Here is a 25,782-nt window from a genome sequence, read left to right as displayed (position 1 = left end):
GCCCCGGCGGTTTGTGAACGCAAGGCTATTAGCTCCGTGTAAATGGAATCTCACTGTCACTACCTTTTTTTTTTTCCTTTTTTCTTTTTTTTTAATTCTGAAAGACGTGCAGACGAGCCGCTGTGGCGTGGAAAGAAAGTGAGAGGTGGCAGACTGAAAGAGAGAGACAAAGATTTGTTTTCACCTTAATTAATGGTGTGTGAAAAAGTGTGGACCTTTGCAAATGTCAGCATCTGTCCTCAGATCAGTTATGTGTGGAGAGCGCCTTGGGTTAGGCAGCCCGAGCAATAAAGGAAAGGAGGGCACTCCGGAGGAAACCAGGGCGTTCTGTAAATGTCAGCACTATTTCAATCACCGTGGCTGGGAACACAACTTTGTTTAGGATTAATTTTATATTGTGGAGAGAATGAAAACCTCAAATTCTGGCTCCCCTTTTTTTTGGCAAATCTTTCCGTGCCATTTCCTCGGCGATTACGTATACTTTATTTGAGGAACAATACGCAGACAGCCCACAGTTTCATTATTGCTCAGTCTCAGTCGTGTGTATTAGCAGTTGAATGAGTTAGTAACTGCAGCATCTGCACATTCCTGGGAATAAAGGAATGAAAGAAGAACCATATACAGAGGCGGTTAAGCAGGTGCACCTCTGTGTTGTGTTTAGATTTGATGGATTAATAAAAAGGGGACAACACAGAGCGAGACTTGTAATTAACTTATTTTCAGCATATCAGTAAAATAACATATTCGTGTTATGCAAATAGAATAAGTGCCTTTTTAATTCTGTGCCAGCGTCTGAACTCCAGTCTGCTGACAAATGATTCTGCGCTTTTTTCTTTCTTTCTTTCTTTCTTTGCACTTACAACAACACTAATACCCAGTTTGTGGCTTTGATACATCCTCCTCCTCCTCCTCCTCCACCCCCTCTGTGTCGAGTTTTAATTCAGTAATTTCTCTGTTAAAAGTTTATTTTTGGAAAATCAAAACTCAAATCCATTCACTCTAATTATCAGAACAAAGCGTGTCCCTGTCAGGCCGCCAGGACAAATGCTGGAAAATTGGAGCTTTCGCTATTTAATCGGGACAGCTGGTCACTCTAGATGTTTTCCTCTGCCAACACAAATGCTGGAGAATATTGTAAACAGCGTAGTCCATAGGGCCCTCTACTGGAAAAAGCGCTTTTCTGTTTTTTACTGCAGTGCCTTTTACACACACAGCCCATTTCCTGTCATTTTACGATGTGATATGTTGAAAAGAAAACATTTATCATTGTGTTTGAATTAAGCCCACAGTGCCACCACGAACAAAGGCCTAAAAATAAGTGACCATAGAGTTGAATTAATGCCACTCTCAATCGGTGTCAACTGAACATTTAACTTTAAAAATAAATTGGCAGCTCTGCATTGTAAGACTGAAAACAGAGTGTTGTGAGGCAGGTTCATATTTCACAGTTGAATATTCATCATTAAATTTCGCTAATTTGCATTTGTGTATATGTGCGGGCCCCGATAAGCTCTTTCACTGTGCAGATGTGTGTCATTCTTTTGTTTCTTGTTGATTAATTCCAAACTTTTCACCCATTTATCAAGAGGAGACCGCCTCACATCTTCCCCTCCTCCCCCCTTCACAACTTTATTCCCAAACTTGGCTTGTATCGAGCAGACCTTCTCAGGGGTTCGCGGCTGCTCTGATGGATGGCCCCGTAGTCAATAGTGCCGAAAGTGAGACAAGGCCATCCCCGGTAAACAACTTTTAATAATCACCCCGTTGATTGAACGGCTCACCCGATGTGGCGTATGAATCTATTGGTGCCAAACCAAGAGGAGGAGAGGAAAACAGAGGGCTTAATATGGTGGAAGTAATTACGTAGCTCCCCCCCACCCTATCGTGCCTTTTCATTCTGTGACATCCCTCTTTCATTGCCCTCCTTCCTCCTCCTCGCTCTCCATCACTGACAGCTGAAGTTCGCTTTGAGGCTAACTTGCGTGGGCTCGGACGCTGAATTATTGCGCTGTACCATTTTGATGACCAAAGCTGCTTGTAAAGTCAGTGGCGATCAGTCATAGCGTGGCGTCTGGTAGACCAAAAGTGAGTATGTGTGTATGTCTTTGTGCTACAGATGCAGTTGTATATTAGCTGTAGAACTCTTGCTCTGTTGATCAATCCATTGCAGGGACAAGTTTCCCATTGCCGCATGTCTCCGAAAAAAGCATTTATCAGCTCAAAACAATCATGTGCGAGGTGATAAGCGCGACGTCTGAGTGTCATTACCGACATTATCGCCGGCTGAGGTTTATCCACAAGAGAAAGAGAAATGGCAGATAGGAAGGAGTCAAAAAGTTTTATGGCTTTTTTGCCCTAAGATAACAGAATAACGGGAGATGCTCTGTCAGCCTGCAAGCCAACCACATGCCTGCCACCCCCCCCCCCCCCCCCCCCCTCCCCATGCTCAACTCAGTTAAGACGCAAAAATGCCAAATAAACAGCAATATCGACCCACTCGTAAGGAATAAACAGACTGCAGAAGCAGAAGCAGCAGGAGGAGGAGGAGGAGGGGGGGGATGCATAGCTTTTCAAGAAAAAGAGAAGAAAGGAGATATGAGGAATGGGCTAGGTCATGAACTGAGACATAAATATTGAATTTTAAATTCAAATGCTCTTACATGCAATCAAAGGGAGAACTGAGACGCTCCTGCTCCTGGGTTTCCCGCAGGGTTCGTGAACTCTTGATTGGGGTGGCATTAACCTTTCTGAACGTGGCAGTGGGCGAGGGCAGGAATTAAACTCTTAAGGCTCTACTTTTCTTTTATTGAATTTACCATGTGAGAGTTCATGCAGCCTCTGTACAGGAAAGCGCACATTGAACTGTTCATGTTGTCTGCGCTGTGGAGCAGGAGACTATAATGTTTTCTGTGTGCCGAGAGAAAACAGTTTGCCAGATTTTGGGGTGGGTTTTTTTTTTGGGTGCAATGGGAGGGGGAAAGGCAACTGGTTGAATATCGACGGCTCTTGAACTTTGAAGTTGCACATAACTGAAAAGTGAAACTATTCAGGCAAAGTGAAATATCACTGTAAATGCTCCAATACACTGAACACAGACAACTGTTTTAGTACTTAGATTGCTTCTGGCTGCGTTTTTCCAAAGGTTATGAACTTGTCATCAGTCTGGCATTGACTGGTACAGAATGGGTGCAAGGATACAGCCTGCTGAGTGTGAGCGTGAACTGTGCAGAGCAAAGTGATCCGAGTTGTTTTTTTTCCCCTCGTAGACGTCTACCCATTTACTCTTTTATATTTCCGGTTAAAAAAAAAAAAAAAAACATTAAACAAATCTTTCTATGAGGTATCGGCAGAGGTTGGAGTATCCAAATGATAACTTCAACACAAACACCCACGCTGGTGGTTTCATGTGAACTGAAAGCTTTCGCCCATTCTCACAGGCTTTAATCTTATTCACACTCCCACAGTATTTAAATCACCAAAGGTTCCACCCACATGTCGCTTTATCTTTTTTCCTTTTATACATGACATAGCTGGATTTTATGAATTAGTTCGCTTTCCGCAATCTTCGTCTGATATTGACCCAGTGCCCATTAAGCTTGTCATAAAAGAATTGCCCAGATATATTTATATGTTCATATTTAGTAGTTATCAGAGCTGCATGCAATGTCTGAACAGCAGAAGTACATAATTGGACCAAATTATGCTCCATTTGATCCATCTGTGTTATAAAAAGTAACTGTTTAAGTAATAGTTCAACAATTTCACTCTAATATGAAACTACAGCTAGCAGCCAGTTAGCGTAGCTTAGCATAGCATCAAGTCAAAACAGCTTATCTTCTCCTGTCCAATAGTAACAAAACTTACAACCATAAAATCTTCAGTTCACTGTTAACATGTTGCCTCCTATTTGTTTCATCTTTAAAAACTCAATATTTCAAAATGATGCAGCACATTGTATTTTAGTGGGAGTTATTTGGTTATATGTCACTTTCTTGACTGGGAGTTGTGCCTCTCTACATCCTCCACACTGGTTGCCTGGCAACTGATTGGGTTTTTTCCAGTATAGATTAAACAAAGCCAGTATAACATGTTAATTATTGATCTCTATATATGTGGGTTTAATTAAGTTTGGGCAGAGCCAGGCTTGCTGTTTCCCCTTGTTGACGATAAGCCTCCTGCACAGACACAAGAGGGGTATCAGTTATCTTATTCTCAGACAGAAAGTGAATAATCTTAATTACCAAAGTTGCTGCTTTTACGTTTGCTGACAAAATTTATAGCAGCTGAAAAGCTGCATGCGCATAAATTAAATCGGCGAAACAGCATGCTGATTAGATGAGACTTGAAAATCATCTCTATAAACTACAGTTTGATAAACATCTTTATTTGGCAACAGAAATACATTATCCATAGAAATTACATCACAACCGGACTGCATTAATCTGCCAGGCTTTTTTTTCTGGCCAACGTTTTTACAAGACAACTTGGCTGTGCCATCCGGTGTCAGCTCTTACCTCCACATCCGACAGTGCCCCCCCCCCCCACTCCTACATTAGCACCCACTGTTTGCCAGAGTGCCCATTTTGTGTAATTATACGAACTACAGCAAGCTAATGGCCCCGACAGAGCAGTGCCTAGGCCCATTACACCTCGGGGTGCTGCAAAACACCATTACCACCAGCAGCAACCTGGAGTGCTCGTGCTCGTAGGTGACAGTCTGTCTCAGAGCGTGCATGCGGCCGCATCTCCATGTCTGTGCTCATGTAGATGTGTCGGTTGAAGGAGGTCGGAGGTGTAATGATACATGTCAAAGAAACACAACAGCTACCACAGACGATTGCCATTTTTAGCCACAAATCTGGGCCTGTTGGTCTGTTTTGCGCGCACCACACCTGTCATCTCTCCTCCCCCCCCTCTTTTAATTTCTCCTGGGCATTAGCCGCTCACTGCTGGGAGCTGGAGTTGACACTGCAGGGAAAGACAGCAAGGCACCTCGCACGACTTTGGGCACTCAATGTACTCACTTCACTTAGCACCATCTCATTCTGCCAGGAGACACACCGTTTGGTTCTCAGGCAGAGTGGCTTTAATTGTGTGTGTGTGTTATCTTTTCCTACACACCAGCGAGCTCACTCTTGTCTCGATGCATGAGTTTGTAACCGATGTGACTTTCTGTGTCTTTAATGCAATTTGACTCAATTTTAGGCTTTAACTAATCATCTCCTACGTCACATACATCATCTCATCCAGCCCGGTGCTCACACTTACGACTCTGAACCCTACAGTACCCTTGAAGCTCATTTGAAATGTGTCTTGGCGTTAATGAGCTCTGCTTTGCATCAGGTTAGCGTTTATTCCCTCCAAACCAGCTTTAATGTTTTGATCCTACACAGAGCAGATGCTGCTGCTGCGCGGATGTGACGGTCAGATTAGGAAAGAGTGTATTAAGTCAGCTCACCCCGGTCAGATGCAGGTTAAAACGATAACTATTTACACAGTGAATAAATTTCACTTGGCAGTGGCCTTGGCTCTCTGTGTAACCAATACATTATCCCATTCTCTTTTTGAACAAAGAGCCTTAGCACTGACTCTATTGACAATCTGCTTTCCCCTCAGTATCAATAGCCATTAACCACTTTAAGCCTTGCCAAGCGTAGGAGATGGAGAGCTAATTGCTTTTTTTTCCCTTTTTTTTTTTTTTTGTAGTGTACTGTATACAGTAATGGCGGATCAATGTGTTTGTTAGTATTATGGGATAAATGGATATTTATGCCTGAATATCCACAAGCACCCACATACACACAACAAGGCTAGCTGCACAAAGACAACACACAGTTACCTCCATCCTCTCTTTAACCAATTCCTTCCCATAAAACACACTGCAGCAAACGTACATCAGGCCACACACTCTTATTGTACATCTCTCTCAATTCTAATTGCATATACGTTTCCTCCACGGCCCCCAAACACGTGCTAACCGTACACAGATTCCCCTTTTATCCCCATGGCAGCGCGCACGCTTGTTCACTCAGACACTCATGGCCTCTCAGCGTGAAGTGTTGCCACCTGTGTGGAGTGGAGTGACTGCAGCGTTCCCCCCTGACAGCGAGATGTATGCAATTAAACCGTATTAAAGTCATTAGCCCAACAGAAGTGATAGCCAGCAGATGGTTACCACGCAGAAATATGCTCTTAATGAAGCTCCTCAGTCACTATGGATGTTAACTTGTGCGGTAGAGCGCGCCCGAGTGCACGCGTGGATGTGGTGTATATGTTTGTTTGGGTGGTGGTGCCCGGAGCAGCACTTGATTAGACAGTGGTTGGTCCTTCTCATGTAGCCTAGCAATTAGCGATCGCTGTTGATTTATAAAGATTTGGTATCACATGCTAGATTTTCCCTCCTACTAGTTATCCATCTCTGTGCTGCCGAGGCTTAACAGTCGGGGCTCACTCAAAAGATCCTTCAATTTTACTCATCTGAGCTTTTAAAGCTGAGTCTAATGAGACCGTCATTACCCAAAGCTGGAGCAGTTGACTTAGCTAATATTACTAGTTCAAAGTGAAATTTGAGCTCCTCTCATTTTCCGTCCTGAGCACATCATAGCCCTGTGTAATGTTAGCCGATGAACTTTGATCAATACACCCCCCCTCTCCCTCCCTCCACATAGTTAGTTATATTAGTAACATCAGCAACTTCAAAGACTGCCCCATTACAGAATCAAATATTCTGGATGGGCCCGCTGTGCTGTTAAGACGGTGCTCAACCAGCTGTGAGGCTAACTAGCTTCCTCTGGGAGAGCGCTACTTAGCGTAGCCTGCTAATATTAGCATTGAGTCCAGCCAGACCTTATTTACTTTTCATTTACTTTCACCACCTAGTTAGTTATTAGCTGCTCTAACACATGTAGTGCTTTGTCCATCACAAAGTTATAGTTGCATTCATGCATTTACATTACTGTGATCTGAGTCATGGAGTTACAGTATATTAACACAAATTAATTGACCAATTCTCTTTAGTTTTAAGACATTTAAAATACTATATTCGCTATTGTTTTTCCACAAAAAAGTGAATTAACCCAGTTGAAAATTATCTAAATTGTTGATTCTGTCTGGTATTGAGAGATAAAGACTTTATTAATATCTTTTTCTTTTCTTTTCTTAATTTTACATGCAAGAAAGAACAGGTTTCCTGCTTGACTGAGAAGTCTATTCTCAGATGCATGTGCACTGAGGCTTCAGCTCTCCACATCACACTTATCTAAGTTATATTAAACCATTATTGGTTTTCCAAACCAGTTCCAATGTCAGAAATTCATCACACACACACACACACACACACACACACCTCACACTCAGCACAGAGGAACTTCCCTCCTACACCAGATGGATATGAGAACAGGCTTTTAGTGAAAACACACTGTTTCCTTCATCCTCTGTTGTACACTGTGAAGGTCAGACATCCAAGCAGAGTTAAAAAAAAAAAAAAAAAGCAAAATACATTGTTGACTGGAGGGGAACTTCAGATTTCAGTAAGCATTCATGTCAATTACACACCTGTCACTGTTGATAATAGTCGGCAACATTTTCCTTCCCTGGTGTTACCGGTTTGGTGTAAATCAACAAACATCAGCAGCAGCATCCCAATTATCTGGTTCAGTTCTTAAATCTCTCCACTGTCAGGACTTCAGATTTCATTTAACAAGGCTCTTTTAGTGGAGTGATGCCATGTGTAGACAGGATGCAGCACAGAGAAGCTTCCCCTTTTGCCTGAAGAGCCCGGGGCAGTCAAGTACTGTATGGGAAGTACACGGTGTCTAGCCCCAGGCAGCTACGACCACTGGAGTGATGTATGCTATACATGCACATACACATAAACATACATATAAGTGCACTCTTTAAGGCTGACTGACACATGAACTACTTGTGAGTACATTAGCTGTAATCTGTACAGATCTGTACAATGTTTTTTTTCTCTCCACCCATTGTTCTTAATAATTAATCATCTCCTTTACTTCATTTGTCTTTGTTCCATTTAAATGAACTATTTTATATAGTTGGTGAGTTGCTGGTGATTTGTACTCAGCCTCACAAGCCTCACAGGTGTTCAGCGGGACATCTGCAGTTCAAATAGTGTTTTTCTTTCTTTTCTTTTTTAAAGCATCTCATTGTTTCCACGCGAACAGTCATAACAAACATAAAGATGTAACACAAGCATCCACCCCGCAGTCTGTTAGCTGCAAGCAAAATGGTTGGAGTTGGATTTTGGAGTGTGTGTATGTGTGTGTGTGAATGGGCGAGAGGTTGAGTGATGAAAGGAGAGAGCTGATAGTGATGCTCTATTGAATACAGATGAGAGAAAGGCAAGCTGAATTCTGATCAGGCTGCCCTTCCTCTCTTCCTTCTCCCTCCCTCTACTTCCGAGTGGAAATGCTTCTCCGAGTGCGTCTTTCGGAACGGGGAGGGGAAAGTCATTAGGTCGCCCCTTCAAAGTCAAGGTCCAGGTCTTAAAGGAACATCTATTATGCTGTTTTCATTTTATTTTATACAGGATTAACAACAGGCTGGTCTTTGATGGTCTTGACACGAAGCAGCATTTTCAGATCACGGATCGAGAATCCCGATTTATGCCTGACAACAGAAGAGGCCGAATCTCTTAGCATTTAAGCAGCGCTCTCCGGCTGCTTGTGAATTTTTTTAAATACTTCAACAGGGTTTTAACACATTTCAAGGGCCTAAGGCTGATAAAAGTCAGTCACTGCTGTTATCGCCCGCTGCTCTCTTAGTTAAGCTCAGAAAAACAATTTTTCCAAATGTACTGTATGACAAAAGCTGATATTCAACTGGGTTTAGCTGTTAGTTATTCAGGAGGCAGAGGTGAAACCTCAGCCTAATCTGTATAATCTGGCTAGGATGGCAGCTTTGAGCTTCATTAGTTGAAGAAAACTTGCACTTTTCCACCCTCGCTCAGAATACAAAGCTTTTTTTTTCCTGTTGAAAAGTCGTCGGGGTCATCTCGCTGGCTCATTAAAAACAAGTGAGGAAGGAAAAAATTAATGGAGCCAAAAACACCTTCGATTTAATTCGTAGGAGGGTAAAATAATACAGGGTGCTTCGCCGTGGTAAATATAGCCACGTAAAGTTCTGTGTCGTTGGACTTTCTCAGCAGTTGTAGAAAGATGAGCGTGGAACCTGCATAAAAATTTAGAAGCTCTCTGACACGCTAATAAAATAGAGGTTAAGTATAATACCACACCGCGGACTCGTTACATTTACATTCAAATACTTGGACCGGCGTCGAGGTACTTTTTTCGTACCGGAGTCACATCCTCCCGCTGCAGCAAACTGCTCTGGAGTCAGATGAGTGTAGACACCACAAGACCCAATGTGATTTGTCCTTCGATGTGATTATCAGCACCATGATTGGTTGTAAACCCTGTTGTCACGGCAATGATTCCAGCCTTGATGATGAAAACTCCAGAGACACTGATCCATAGCATGCGCACACACACACAATCACGCACACATATACACATACACAGAGGCAGTCTGTCTCACTGCTAACCAGTCTCATTCCCCTTTGAGAGAGAGGCATTAGTCTGCAAGATTGAACTCGCGCATGTGTGTGTATGTGTGTTTGTGTGTGTGTGTTGCTGTTGTCTGTCTTCGTACTCGCGCAGTAATGTACTGAACAGGAATCCGGGGAAAGGAGTGAGCCTCACTGAATTGTACTTGACACTTTATTCTTTCTTTCCTTTTTTTTTTTGTTACCCACCCCATACTCCAACCCACCTCTCTGTCTCTTCTCTCTTTCTTTCTCGCAGCTGTTATTAAACCACTTTGACTCGGTTAATAACATCTCTGTCACACTCAAACACACAGGCAGAGGCAGAGAGCGAGTGTAGCTGCGCCTGTCTGCTACACTAACATTATACTTGTACATACCAGACCCCAAAGGGTATACTTACCGATACTTTGCGGGATCCCAAATGCAGCTACAGCCTGGAATAATATTTTGTGCCGTAGTTATGTTTAATTGTACAGAGGTTGCAGCTCTACAGCTTATTAAAAGTCGCCTTTGGGCCCATTTGTACCTGCTACTCTGGATGTAGATAATATCTGAGCACTGGGTATAACCGAGGCCGGGCATCAACACACTCTTAAGTACATCAGTTCAGACCTATCATTAAAATGCGTCTTGTGTCTGAAGCGACAACTCATTTCCTGCTCTGTATGCAAATAAATATGTATTCCTTGAATGTGTAAGTAGTCTTATGGATGCCACAGTGTGTTATTATCGTTTGTAAAGACCAGATGCGTTGTTGCTAGTCTAACTATAACAGGTCTGAGAGAGAGACAAATATGTCCCCAGTTTGTCACACGCAGGCTCATAGCTGTCCACTGCATCATCTGCATGTTAAGGTAAAGTGTTCCAATATGGACCTGAGGCTGGAAAAGTGGAAAAAACGATATAACCGCAACAGAGAAATGGGATGTAAATGATATTTAAATCACACCCTCAGATGTTGCCGTCGTTACGGCTCTCTGTGATGCTCAGGACTTAGCCGTAGAAGCAGTAAACCAAGGCAGAGATGCAGCCGCTTTCTAAATCTAGCCACATCTACACACCATAATAGCACTTAATTAAGTTGATTGAGGCATTCAACAACCTACTGCTGCACTGGCTCGGCTTATTTCCCTCTGCAGTGGAACAGGTCATCTGTGGCTTTTTGCCGGGCCTGCTGTAGACAGCCCGATGAGGCTTAATTAGGTAACTTATTAACATGTTGCATGGATTTTTCTTTTCTTAAATGCTGCTGAACTGCAGAGGCTGCGTTTAAACCAGGCTGGGAGCTGATCACAGTGCAACCAGACCATATACAAGTCTGATCTGATCAATCCAATAGCAGATTTCATCCTGCATGGACACAGATGAGATAAAGATGTTTTTTTTTTCTTTTGTCTTTATTCAAACACTCTAACCTCACACCACCAGCATGGATGTGTATATTGGGTCTTCCTGCTTTAATCAGCTCCTTCTCTCTGGTGGACGCTTTCTGCCAGCCCGTGCATCGGCAGCACCTGCTTTGTGTTACATATCTGTCAGATCCGAGTAATGGTTTCACTCTTTTATTTCTCACGGCTTATTTCTTTTTTATTATTTTTGAAAAAGCCCAAATTGGTTCTTTGTCAGACACAGAGGAATTAAAACGCCAACGTAAGAGCCTGACCTAAACCCACACTGTGCTGAATGTGAAAATGAACTTGCTGGGTTGATATCATGTTCTTTAATATAATAAGACAAATACTATTGCCTGCCTGCATAGTGAGATTGCCCTTCCTCTCCTCATATCACCTTCACTCTTCTTATGAAACAGTCACAGATGTGTCTCTGCCTTCATCATCACCATCAACTGTTTACTTGCTTCCAGCACATTTTGCAATCCTTGTTCTCTCCTCTAAATACGTCAATTTTTTCTGTTTTGTTCCAACAGGGGCTAATGATCCTCCTCCAGAATCTCCCCACAATGCACTGGGGCAACGAGGAAGTGAGCGTGCTGCTGGCCGAAGCCTACAGGTTGAAGTTCGCCTTTGCCGACGCGCCCAACCACTACAAGAGATGATGAGCGTGGCGCTCCGCAGCTGCTCCCCTTCTCCTCCTCCTCCTCCTCTTACTCCTCCTTTTCCTCTTCCCCACAGTCGTCTACTGGACTTACAGGCCTCTGTTCCTACATGGAAGGACCTACCCCCCCTTTTTTTCTTAACCTCCCTTTTCTTCCCGAAAACTGCCCCTTGGGCCTTTCAGCTACTAAGAGATTTGAATCAGCCAATGACTGGGAGGACGTGCGGTGTAGCATTCATCTAACATGTTGATGTGGAGCCTTTTTTTTTAAATTATTATTTTTTCTGATCAGCTCTGAAATGTGCACTCCTGCAGTCCGGTGCAGATCCCTCTTCTTCTTCGTCATCGAAGACCACAACCAGGACTTTGATGTCGGAGTCTGGTTCGCTCAAGCTGACGCCTCAAAAGTCCGACCTCGGGCCTGATGCAGGACCATGAGCTTTTTTGCTCAGCATCGCCCGAGGACTAGTCTGGCTCAGAAGAATGTTCTTTCCTGCCTAATATTATTTTCCAATTCCACTGCAATACATTGTTCTTTGTTCCCCAAGGCAAAGATGTGACCTTTTTTTTCCTGGTTTGCAAAGACAAAGAAAGAAAGATGAGCAAAGGGCACTGAGCTAGATGGTTTACATATCTGAGCCCCTCTCCTGGTCATAACACAACCTGAAGGAACGTGTCCTCCTCTGTTCCTTCCTCTTTCTCCCTCCTGCGTCCTGTCAGGAGGGACACAGATTGTTTTCCTTCATGAACACACCAGGATTTCACACAGAGAGAGAGAGAGATGTTCAATCTCAGTCTAGAGGGGAACAATCAGGTCTCCCTCCTTCCACAAAGCACACGCGCCAGCTCAATCCCTGCTTTATCCCATCCTCCCACCCACAGGCCGGCATCACAGCGTTTTGAGTGTAAGACAAACAGTGGTAAGAGGCTGCAGGTCGGTAGGTTCGCACATACTGCACGCAGATCGACATCAAAGGTAATAAGCCATTAGGAGGAAGAAAGCTACTTGTTCTCACTCATTAGATTCTCCTTAGACCTGTCTATATGAAGGGCCATATCTTATCTATCCACTCCTCCTCCTCCTCATCCTCCTCCTCCTCCCTGAACCTAAGACTACCTCAGAACACACGCCGACACACAAGAAACTGGAAATCCATTCATTAAGGCCTGAACAGACACATAAAACACACAACAGCAAACACCCGTCAGTCAAGTCAAATTCTCCCCATGGAAACCAAATTAGGGAAGTTGTGATGATTTAAACTAACAATTAAGACTTAATTAGGATGCATCTTCTCCTCTCCCCGTGTCTCACAGGCTCTGTTTTTATGGGAGTTTTAAAAATGCCACATGCATCCTTCCAGTGTGTCGTCCATTGATTCTGTGTAGGTGGAAATAGTCTGACATTTTGCAGAGAGTAGACTTCATAGGACTTTGTTGTCAGTGTGGAGCCTCATTGACAGCAGATAGAATATGAAAGTCCAAGTGAAGATATTTTATACCACCTTAAAAATGCAACTTAAACTCAAGGTAATTTTTAATAAGGGATTTTCTTTACCCAGCTCAACATTGACTGAATCGTACTATAGTTCTTATTATAATACTCACCTATAAGGCTTTTTTTTGGTCTATAAACATATGAAACTGGAGTATGGGTTTTCCTGCAGCCTCTATCTATAAGTACATCTTGCACATTTAAAATGTATCTACACGTGCTTGTTCAATGTTGTTGTTTTTTTAATTGAATCATGTGTAAGCGGCACCAGGCTACTGCAAAATTAACATCTTAGCTCATGTGAACTGGAAGCGAGGCCGTGATTTTCTGCTCAGCTTCACAGTGGAAACCATGAGAGATTTTGGACGACGTCCTGGGGTTGCCCTAGACACACCGTTGTCCCTTAATTCAGCCTCAGGACCGCGGTCGATCCTCTCTCCATGTTGTTATACAAAACTGAGGGTAATCAGGGCACTGTGGCTTCGCACACTAACCATATTCTCTTCCAACTGGTCTGGCAAATTTCACAAAATGCATCTCTCCGCAGTGGAGACGGACCCACCGCTGCAAATATAAACACGATGAAATGGAAGCAGAATCATGGCTTTAAATGTTTTTTATTTGATTTCTGTGGGAGATTTTTCACATCTTTTTCCAGACTCGTCTGAACTCCTCGCTAATGCGAAAGAAGCACGACAGGCTTAACGGATAATAATTACTCAACATAACCTTTAATGTAAAATCCTTCTCCACATAGTGAGCTGCACATAACTGAACAAAAAAACCACAGGTGCATTTAAACACAAGCTTTTTTATTCTCACACACACGGCCTTCCACTTAACGCTGGTCATTGTGATCATACGGCTGCGTCTTTGTTGCGTTCGCTGTCCCGTTCATTTAAAGCACATGGGATGTCTTAACCCAAAGTCGGTAACGCCGTACTGTCGGGTGAAGGAAGGAGGGGGGGTAATCAGACATTCATGACATAACACAGAGCTGTTAGCGTTTGGAGCCTCCTGTCGCGACTCCGCCAGGATCCATTATTGTCACCGCCCGAGCCTCGCAAAGACGGTGTGCATAGGTGTGTGAAGGGGAGATGGAAGGAGAGAGAGAGAGAGGGAGCGAGTTGTGTTTCTTTGGAAGTTTCAGGGCTTTTTTTCTGTGAGAGCTGTCAGTCTTTGATCACACGACAGGATTTTTTTTTTTTTTTTTTTTTCCACACAGCCTGCGCCGGTTTCACAAGCCCCTCATCTCCCATGCTCTCTGACAAGGAAAAAACTGCACGTAATTTAAAAGTCTATAGCCTTTTTTTTTCTTCCCCTCCTCTCTCTCTCTTTTTTGTATCAGATATATTCTTGCAATCAGCATTTTAAAGATTTGTCTTTCTCCTTTTTTTTTTTTGGTTTTTATTTTTTTATGCTGTTTACATGACAAGTCTATTAAGTTGTGCCTGACTTTGGAGACACGAGACAACATCCTAGATATGTGTTTTTTGACCTCAAATTAACTGGGAAAGGTTTTAGATTTCTTTAAGCAATAGTATGACATTTTGAATTTGCTGTGAAAAGACAGAAAATATCTTTATTTTTTTTTTGTTCACACATCTAGTTTTTGGGGTGTGTAATCCGCCAACGTACGTAAACTGTTTGAATACCCTATGGGCATTTACACCATATTAATAGTCCAAACTTGGCAACTGACTGTTTGCTAGGCGCAGAGCGGGCCTGTCAAGCTTTAGTGTTCTCCACATGCTGAAATGATGTGCACAGGGCATTCAGCATCTAAAGATCACGTCTTGCCGTGTCCAAAACTACGAACACAAGCACTAAAGTGTAAGTAAAGTAGGCCTGCTACAATAGTTGGGGCAAATACAAGTTATGTTTCAACAGAAAAAAAGTCGTACTTCCCCTCAGTGTTGGCTGCTGTCAGAGTTTATGCAAACGTCAGCAGCACCATCCATCAACCACCTGCCAACATCACCCAACAACAACTTTGAGTGTTAAATCCCTGTTATCATCGTGAACTAAGTATGTACCAAGAATTGAAAGCTTGACAGGCGTAGCAACAGTAACCAAGGGAGGCATAGCCTAGCAGACCGCCAGCGATTGCCCTGTTTATTACCCAAAGCCCTATTACAGTACTATAGTTTTTAAGATGTTATGTTGCCTTATTGCACACGTTTATATTGAACACTGTGGGAGGGGGGGGAGAAGTGATGTCGAGGTTCAACAGTGTTGGAGGTTGACAGGTAGTTTACTGTGTGTGAATGTGTGTGTGTGTGTGTATGAGTGTGTGAGTATGTGTGTGTCATGGGCAAACACTGTACTGTAGGCCCCACACCCTCCTTCTTCTTTTTTAAACCATTAGAAGAAGTTCTCAGATGTTGCTGTAAAGTCACATGCAGTAATTTCCCTTTAACAAGTAAAAAAAAAAAAAATGAACTGCCTGTCAGATTTTTGTGAAAAGAGATGGTTTCATAAACAAACACATAAGCACACTCTACTGCTCCCGGTGTCAAATTAGCCTGGCTGTAGCCCACTGGCTCTCAGCGCGCACACACACACACACACACATACGTCTCCATGGTGATGAAGGCCTAGGTGATATCTGGCTGGAGCCCTTTTTTTCTATTAGCACACACACACACACATATATACACATACAAACTTCAAACATTTTATGGGAGCATCTTCAGGAGGGTATCCTTAAGTAACATTTTCAGCTGCTTTCATTTCTTTTAGACTTTTTTTTTTCTCTCGCTCTACTTCTGCAGACATGAAAATATGTTTATGAAAACCAAACCGGGGGAGAGAGGAGGAAAAAAAAAAGCCTCCCATGTGTTTTGCCTCATGAGCACTCAGAAAAATCTAATAATACTAGAGCGTCTTGGTGACAGGAGTAGTGGTTCTTGAATTTAAATGTGTACAGAGAAGATTTTGAAACAAAAAATCTGTAAATAGAAAGTGTAAATAAATCCTATATATGACAAAACTACTCTGTGGCGTAATGGTGTGTATTGTATAAGCTTTCCAGTGGTGTTGTGTTTATGTATGAGTGGAGTGGGAGAGGGAGGGGGGTATGGGCAGGAGGAATTTCACCCTGCCTCTAAATATTCCATGTCCAATTGGAATCAATTAAATTGAAGGTATGATATGTTTCAGCATCATGTCCCCTCTGAGCCTGTCTATGTAAACAGCCCTGAAACCTTGTGTGTGTGTGTGTGCATGCGACGAGTGGGCCGTGGCTAACAGCTGCGCTAATGTGGAGCGTGTAGGTAATTGTACCTGTATTCATACACCATTCCCTTACACGCCGTCTAACTGGTAGAAATGGCACCAGCTCGATTAATGAGACTTTCTTCCTGTGGGGCTGTATGCATGTGTATGTGTGTGTGTCGCAGACAACGGGAAGGAAAGGAGACGACAGAGAAGATACAAAAAAACGAAAGCCATCCACATTCACTTGCAAATGTGAGTGCACTGCATACCTGTGTGTGTGTGTGTGAGAGAGAGAGAGAGAGAGAGAGAGACAGAGAGAGCACATCCAGCAGCAGTAGCAGCTCCCTCGCTCTCGTTAAGCTGACTGATGTTCACACAGGCAGCCAATTATGGAGTGCCGGTCACTGAGGACTCCAGTCACTTCATGGGAAATTAAAAATACATTAAAACCAACAATGGTCGCAGGAAGATGCCTGCTAGTGCACGTGCACGCCCATTCTCTCTCTCTCACACACACACACACACACACACACACACACACACACACACACACACACACACACACGCACTAGGCTAGTAAGAGAATTAAAGATGGAAGAAGTGCCAACAAAGAACCAGCTGGAGCTCACTACAAAGCCAAAGAGATGTTACACAAATATTAACACAATCAACTTTTCTTTTAATTTTCTCCTCATGCCTGTTTCCCGCTCTTTTAATTGAATGTGTTTACTATCCATTTGTGCAGTCTGTCACTATTAAAGTATCACCCATCGCTGTTTACCCCCTAATGCCCTCTTAACTCCCCTAATTTACAGGCCTGTAAACCAGTATTTACCAGCGTGAGTCCTCTTCATCAGGGGCTCACACAGGGCAAACGTTGCAGCACTCTGGGAAGAAATGTCAAGACAGACTTTCATGAAAGTTTAAGCCTGACTCTGAAATCGATTTCCTGTTCATTTTTTCTTATTTTTTAAGGGCAGGATCTGCACAGCCGTAGCTTTATTATCACAATAAAGGATAACGCGCACACAGAGGACGTCCCTGGAGAGAGATTTTTGATGCACTGTTGAGGCCCCGGCAACTGTGATGGAAATTAGTTTCAATTTAAAAGTTTCTGCCGAGGCAACGGAGGGAAGCAAATATGCTGAAAATGGTGTCTGGCTTCTTAAAAGTGTCAAATTTTTAAAATATATCTCAATCCGTCAATAATCTGTCTACCTTTTTCAGGAAGTACCAGGAGCTGCAGCGTCAGTCACAGTTTCAGGGGGAGGCCAACAGCAGCGACTTCCTGTTTGCTGTAATGTTTAGAGTTCTCATCCAGCCCAGGAGGTAAATCAAACAAATTTTGGCTGAAAGACTATCACTGTCACTGCACAGGTGTTTTGGTTTGCTAAACATGCCCTTAAGGTCTGGCCCTGGCTGCTGAGGTTGACCTTTGGTTTACAAGTCACTGGCAGCAAAAATGCCATCATGTGGAAGTCCTGCAGGGAGCTGACACATTAAAAAAGAAAGAAAGACTGTTCTGATCCAGCCAGAAATGAATAGGAAACATGAGCCCGGCTGATGAATCGAGCTGCTCTTCGGCCACAAAAATAAGACTTATAACAACTTAAATTACAACATTTTAATACTTTAAGAGATGCTTTATTTTAGTCAGGGCTGGTAAAGTACTAAAAGTAGCTTAGTAACACTGGGATTTATCAGCCCCTGACACTTCCCTGCTCCTAAGTTGTAGAACAGTGTGTTCTTCAGATATTAAAGCTATTTAAAGAATGCACTTCATTTGAACTCCTCAACAAAGGACTGATCTGTCCTCGATTTTCTTCAAAAATTTCAAATCTCAATGTCTGATGAGTTAAATCAAGAAGTTCACACCAGAAGTTATGCAGCTTAACAACAGCGACCTTTGACATGGCACCTGCTTTTACCTTTGGCAGGCGAGACTGCCTCTGTCAGGGAGTGGGAGTTACACTTGTAGTGAATATTCATTCCTCACTTCACACAATTAGAGTGTGACTTGAAACTCTGAAGGCTTTTTAAGGATTGTGTTTGCTTGATAAAAAAAAAAGAATCTCCAAATTAACAGTGACTGCTAACTCATCACATGAAGCTGAACTTGAACCGGCCTGCAGCTCCACATCAGATCTATTGAACGTCTTCTCATCGCCACTGACGTCGTGGTGGTGACCAAGATCGTCAAGACTTCATACACGTGTCGCTCTAAATCCATCTCTACAGTCAGGCGGTGAACGCAGAATGCTCATCCATCTCAATGAGATCACTGCACCGACGTAGACCGAACATGCAAAGCACATTCTCTCACTTTTATAAAACTACAAGGGTATGCAGAGTTTGTTTGTTTTTTGTTTTTTTGTCCAATTGTTCCGCCTGAATCCCCCTATGTGGAGTTGGCACATTCTCCCTGTGCCTGCATTGGGTTCCTCCAGGTGCTCTGGTTTGCACAGACATGCAGGGTATATTTATTAAACTGCCCGCAGGTGTGAAGTTGAGCATGAACGGTTGTTTGTCTCCGTTTGTCACCCCTGTGTTAGACTGGCAAGTTGCCCACCTAATTAAGTTACTAAATGCAAAATAATACGGCCACCTTTTGTTCAGTCTGCAGGTCATGCACATGGCAGTAACTACTGACTGTTTGTTTCTGCTTTGTTGTCAGTTGCACAAATTTAGAATATTTGAATTACCTAATTTATTTGGCAGGTTGCATCTATAGCCATTATACAGTCATCTGACGAGGAAAAAAAACATTGAAACAATGTCAGCCACCTGATAAATTACAAAAGTGAGGATGGAAATCTTATTATAAATGTTTTTACATAGTGCAGACTCAGCTGAGCTCACTGTACTATAGGCTATTCTTACATTGAGCCTTTCTTTGACAGCAAGCTTGACTCTCAGTACAAATGGACAAAGCCCTATACTTTTCCTATGGTCATGGTTGTGTTTAGTGCACAGGTCTGGTTGCACTTCATGTCACATATTTTACCTGCGTGCCACAGAAGAGCTGCTGCTGCTGCTGCTGCTGCTGTGTTTTGCCACCCAAGGGATGACTCAGTGTATCAGGCTGTAGCCTTTCCACAACAATACAGATGTTCACCCTCCGATTTGACAAATCATTCCATCCTCTCAAATAACTGCAGGAAGCACCAGGATGGATTATTAGTCTGCTACAGTGATGATACAGCCAGAGCTTCATTTTTAGCTACTGCATGGCTATGACGTGTGTGTGTGTGTGTGTTTTTTTTTTTTCCCTGAAAATTCACCAAGCAGTAAGCTGACAGATGATGAGTCACGCCGTGACACCTCTGGATGCTGCAAAGAAAAGGGTCTAACCCGTTACTGTAAGAAGCTGAACTGTGTCACTCTGTTCCAGACTAATATGCCTTTTACAGGCTGTGAATGTATTTCACAGAGTAGACTGACAGTGAAGGAGTCTTGAGAAGTTTTACACATTAACTGAACCGTCTCATTTGCTGCTGCATCACCTCTGCCGTTCAGAAAACGAGCCTCAGTGTTTTCAGAGCAGCAATTCCCAACCAGGGATTTGTCTCCCAGGGGACTTTTCAGCAGTTGCCAGGGGATACGGGCAAAGATGGTGGAGTAGCTCAACCACTTCAAACAACAGGAAATGCTGTTTAAATGACTGAAAAGACAATACACATGTTGAGTCACACCTAACACCTGGATGATATTCTAGATGTATTGTCATTCATTGATATAGGATCAAACGAATGGCTGAAATAATTACAGGTTGGCCTCCTATGTAATGGATAATAGTTGGAATAGCTAATAATCACCTAAATAAGAAGAATAATTAGGTTAAAACAAACACGATTTGGCTCAAAGTAACATTAACAGTTGATATTGTTAGCTACAAGAGGTAATGGATAATAGTTAAATAGCTAAAAGTGAGAAATGAACACATGAATAGGCTGAAACTAATGGGTGGACACCTGCAATAGTTGGCTAAAGGTATTAAAAGCTGTATAAACAGTTGGCAAAGTTGGCTATAAGTAATGGAAGAGTAAACTACTAAAGTAAACAGGAAAAAGTTGAACAATTAAGAGCATAGCAGACATAGCTAATGACAAAGATAGAAATAATGCATGACAAGTGACATGTATATTTGAAATCGTATAGAAAAAGTTAGCTAGATGTTACAACTGACATTGGTTTAAAACAATGGAAACAGTTGACTTAGCTAAGAGTAGTTGAAATAGTAGTAAGTAGTAATCTAGAAGTCATTGATAGTTAATAGCTGATGTAGCTAAAATTCTGAATCATTGAAAAACAAAACATAATGGATACACAGTTCATGTCTGGCCTTGAATGTGCTATAGTGTCCATTTGATTGTTGCCTTTCTTTCAGAAGAAATGAACATGAGTTTGCTACAGTATCTTCCTGAGGAAGTTGCAGCTGTATTTTTTTTCAGTGAAGTTGTTTGAATGGATAAGCTACCAGCAGCAGCACCTACAGTAAAAGTTACCCTCATCCCTTCAATGCTGCGGTGGCTGTTTTCTCGAGGTGATTGGGTGAGAAAAACGCAGCATTTTAGGTCCACATCAATTTAAAAACTGCATTGCGAATGTCTTAACCCTCACACATCGGGAGTGTTAAGTGTGTGTATGTGTGGTCTGCGTGGATGTGTACATCCTCTATCACAGTTAGGCCACCAAGCTGCTGTGTTAGCTGAAATAGCAGCCCGACCCCACTGGCCTAAGCCTAAGTGACTCTGTAGCGATAAAGATAGAATGGTTAGCAATGACACACTCAGGATATGTAATTAACTGGTGTGTACATGTGTATGTGTGTGTGTGTGTGTGTTACTCTTGCTTCTGCTTTCATTTGGCAGCTTAACCAATTCAATCCCGCCAACTGGACAGTAGATTCATTCACACACACTAATGGGAAATACTCTCATTGGCTTTTTTTTTTGGATTAGTTTGAGGTTAAACTGATTAAAATCCATTATTTTAACCCCGTCAGGTCAGCAGGAATGCTCAACGCAGTGCATGGACACGTTCGTCTATGCACATCTGTGTCTTTTATTTCCATTGGTGTCTATATGCATTCAAATGTGAAGGTTTGACGATGTGTGTGTGTGTGTGTGTGTGTGTGTGTGTGTGTGTGTGTGTGTGTGTGTGTGTGTGTGTGTGTGTGTGTGTGTGTGTGTGTGTGTGTGTGTGTGTGTGTGTGTGTTTTTACGGGAGCGTGAGCTCTTCCTCAGTTTGATCCAGTCTTGTCATTTCTGCTGCCAAATGACAGTTTACACAGTGCCATGCTGCATTGCCTTTAGCACCGCGAAACCTCATGCTGTGACAATGTGCCGCCTGGCAAGTTGCCATAAAGTGTCTGTGTGTGTGTGTTTTTTTTGTGCGTCTTAAAAGAAGCGAGAGAGACAAAGAGGGTTTAAGATGAAGGCACGCCGCACTGTGATGCATTTGAAATGTGTGTGGGTCTGTGCGTTACGTGGTTTCGTTAATGTGTTTTTCTACTGTTGAAAATGTTCATTTACCAGGTATTGATGTTCATCTGCTGCATGGTGATACAACCTCAATAAGAATGTGGTAGAATGTCTTGTTTAAGAAACCAGGTGGGTGGTTTTAATGTTGTGGCTGATTATGGGAGTAGATATGTTGTGTATAGATGCTCTTATGTAGCTGTACCTCTAACTCCATTTCCATTTTCCCTTTCATCTTTCATCTGCAAGGAAGACAGGCAGACCACAGAGGAGAGGTGAACTAAACAAACACGATTCGGGCTCATTCTACTCAGTCTAATCAGATCAGGTGGGGATTTATTGCTGCAAATCTTGGGTCAGGGGGTCAGTACATACAGTATTCATTTACAGTATCAGACCTTTCTGTGTGTTACATTCATTGCAGAGATGTTTTTTTTTTTTTTTGGATTCACTGATATTATTAAATATGATGCAGAACAGGAAAAAAGACTGCCAGGTATATTTATATAAATTCTATACTATAGCCTTTTTGATAGTTTCCGTGACATTATTCATTATGGGACATTCTTGTTGTTATTATTATTATTACATTGCTGTTCTGTTCCACTGCAGCCGCTTGGTAATTGATTGAATTAACTGATAGCACATCACCATGCTGCTGGTGTTTATATGCTGTCTCTCGCAGTATGCTCAGGTTTTGGATCAGGTCTAATTATCCTCGGGTCTGGCTGTGCTCGTTTCCCCCTCGGTTCCGGTCTCCCCCTTTTTGAAAATTAATTTATGCGTGTCAGGTTTGGATATGTTCTTCGTGAATCTCAAATGCCTGAATCTCTGTTGGTCTATCATTATCTTAAACGTTAGGTTTTTTTTGTGTTCTGTCAATGATCATTTTATCTCCATTTCTACAGAAGTCCACTCTCTCCCTGCCAACACAGGTACACACACACAGGCTTGAACTCAATGCAACAATCAGTGATGCATACTGCAGCGCATAGTGCTAACTACCTTTTCAAATGTAAACCAAAACACAATAGATAGTCAAAAGTATCCCTGTTGTCAAAGTCAAAAGCCCATCACAGTCCATTCAAACAGATGTGGAACCAAATTGGACTAGTTTGCAGAGACTCCCAAGATAAACATGTTTCATGGCTGCAAAATGAACATAAATAAGACAAAACACACTCCTCTGCCAATGCTCACTTTGACAGTTAATGATATTTTTATTGCTTTACTCTTCAGATCAAAACTGAGTTCAAGCTGAAGTCCAAACGCTGCCAAACGCATCAGGCTGTGCGAGGACAGCGGACCGGGGCAACGTTGGACAGTCGGCTGTGTTATAGTTGTCCCTCAGAGGTGCATCACAGGGATTCAAGTGGCCCCTGCAGATCAGGAATGTGTGCACAGAGACAAATGTACACAAACTGCTGTTATGCTGTGCTATCCTTGTCTTTATATAGAGCCAGTTTACCTCTCTGGTGGAGCTGTTAAAGGGCAGGGAGACACTTTGTGGTTATCAAGTTAACCCCAACTCACCCTCACCTTTTCCACTCCCAGGACGCATTAAAGAGGGGAACTAAAGAGCTCTATACACCTACAGTACAGCAGCCTATAAGGCTCAGCTGCTGCTTTTGCTGCTATAGGTGAACTTGTTGAGTTCATACCCCACCATGGCTGGATTACAGCGACTTAAGTAGCAGACATGACTACAGGCGGTCTGAGTCTGCACCTGCTAGTCTTCATAATCAAAATGTGGGAGAGGGAAAACAGCCAACAAGCGTGTGGGCAAACATAGACGGCTTAAACAGAGCAGCTTGATGCAACTGTAACGAGAGAGAGAGAGGGAGAGGGATAAAACATGTCTTTTAAAAAGGGAAGGCTGCTCAGATGTCTCCTCAGCTAATGGTGGGCAGAATTCAAAATAATAAGACACTTAATAACCCAGTGTTAACCCTTCTTCAAACAGCAGGCACAGTGTGTCCTGAAGGCAGTGAGAACAAGCGGAACAAATAAAAGCACCGCTGGAGGATAACACAGATCTCCCAGTGTCATTCTGTTAATACAAACTAATCCGCTCCTGTAGATGCTTTTCATGTTTAAAAAAAGAAAGAAAGTAATTTCAAAAGTGAACAAAATTGAATATGGCTTATTGTATAGTCAGACTGCATTAGTATGTTATAGTCCTCATGTCAGAGTGCCTCCCAATTGGCCCGAAAATCTAAAAATATCTGAGTTATTCATACATGTTGAGCTACAGGCGCTGTGTGGCTATAGGTCGACAACGTCCGGGAGGAAATATGATTTAAAGTAGACTATGATTTCCTTTTTATGTCTTTTTAGGCTAATTCAGTGGCTCAAGAGCTTACTCAGACCTCTCCAAACATGTCTGTAATCCACACACAGCTGGAACAGTCTGATCATGCACCTTGATTAATCATCAGTGTCTCATTAATCCTCATAATCTTGATTGTTACTGCTGTCGTGTGTGTGCGTATGTGTTCCCATGATGCACTACTGAGCTTTTTGAAAGTGAAATTCCTAATTATTTGACTAGAGTAGCCAAATGTTTTTACCACTGAAAGTTATTTAAATAATCTTTTCTTGCAGGACACTGTGTAGGAAGTGTAAATAAACCAACATTATGCCAAGTATTGTACATTCAGTGGTTTACGTTTTCACACAAAGTAACACTACATAGGAGAACATAATAGAAGAACCTTTCACACTAACTCAAAATATACTCAAACCCTGACCTATAACACCTACGATGACATTCCTGGGTCACAATTATGCGCTCAGCAGTTGTCCTATTGTCCCATTACACACACACACACACACACACACACACACACACACACACACACACACACACACACACACACACACACACACACACACACACACACACACACACACATACACACAGTAACATGGCAGAAAATGGCTCTATTCTCCACTTGCTTCTCTCCCTCCCATTCTTTTCATTTTCCGTCTCCTCCTCCTCCTCCTCCTCCTCCTCCTCCTCCTCCTCCTCCTCCTCCTCCTCCTCCTCCTCCTCCTCCTCCTCCTCCTCTTCCCTCTGGCGGAGGGGTGAATCACACAGCCTTCAGAGGACTTGTTACTCAAGCTGCCCTGTTAGCACTTCTGATTAATCTTCATTTGAATTTAAGAGGAAGGATAACTCCTGTATTTCATGGAGGCAGTGGTTTCGGGGATTGGTGAGGATTTCAAGGCGGTTCAGCCTGATGTGACAGACAGAGCATCGTGCTCCATAGTTATTGCACATGGTGTGAGCACTGCTGTAAAAAGTGGAATAGAGCTTTTTAGCCATTTTAATTTATATAAATAGATATATAGATATAGATATCTATATATAGATAGAAAGAAGTTATCCATTTCAAGACAGTATCTCAGAGTAGTTCACAATAGAATATAATACAGTATAATAATGCTTCTCTAAATGATCGCCCATCAGGCTGTAGGTGGAATTGATTCAATAAGTTTAAGTCAGTGCAAAGATGAAGGCAGATAGGAATTAGAGGAGAAGAAATACAGGTGTCCAACCAAATGGTCATTGTGGCCTTGCACATATTAGCCTATTGGCCCAGGCTCATGGAGCGTTTGTCCTTGTGCAGTACTCAGCTTTATAAAGTCCCTGCCTCCTCCTCTGTCTGGTGGATAACACACTGAACTCAAGGTCACTGACAATTTCCCTCTTCCAGCCAGCTCTTTCAAACAAACAAATAAGTAAAGAAAAGAAGGCTCACCTTGAGGTACTTTTGAGGCGACTGCCAACAAAGGGGTCCACTCCCCCCCCCCCCCCAAAAAAAAAATAAAAAATAAATAAATAATCAAAATCTCTTATGTTCCTCATTTTTCTTAAAAGTCTTGAAATTGTCTGTTCTGATCTGATCGAGAAGAACAGATGGTGTGTGCGTGGCTGAAAACTGTCAACTTATTTAATTTCACAT

The 25,782-nt window shown here is 42.5% G+C and overlaps 1 protein-coding gene across 4 annotated transcripts in view; it reads left to right on the top strand.

The window, feature by feature from the left end:
- The window catches only part of tbc1d22a (TBC1 domain family, member 22a), a 127,514-nt gene extending 111,404 nt beyond the window's left edge, over positions 1–16,110 (top strand). For all 4 annotated transcript variants that reach the window (XM_083999753.1, XM_083999754.1, XM_083999751.1 and 1 more), the window contains one exon: positions 11,493–16,110. In XM_083999753.1, the coding sequence (XP_083855879.1) occupies positions 11,493–11,621 (129 nt within the window). In that variant the 3' untranslated portion in view covers positions 11,622–16,110. The remainder of the gene's footprint in view (positions 1–11,492) is intronic.
- Positions 16,111–25,782: the final 9,672 nt, after the last annotated feature.

This window comes from Trachurus trachurus (genome assembly GCF_905171665.1).
Source record: "Trachurus trachurus genome assembly, chromosome: 23".
Taxonomy (NCBI): domain Eukaryota; kingdom Metazoa; phylum Chordata; class Actinopteri; order Carangiformes; family Carangidae; genus Trachurus; species Trachurus trachurus.
This window is presented reverse-complemented; position numbering and strand designations above follow the sequence as displayed.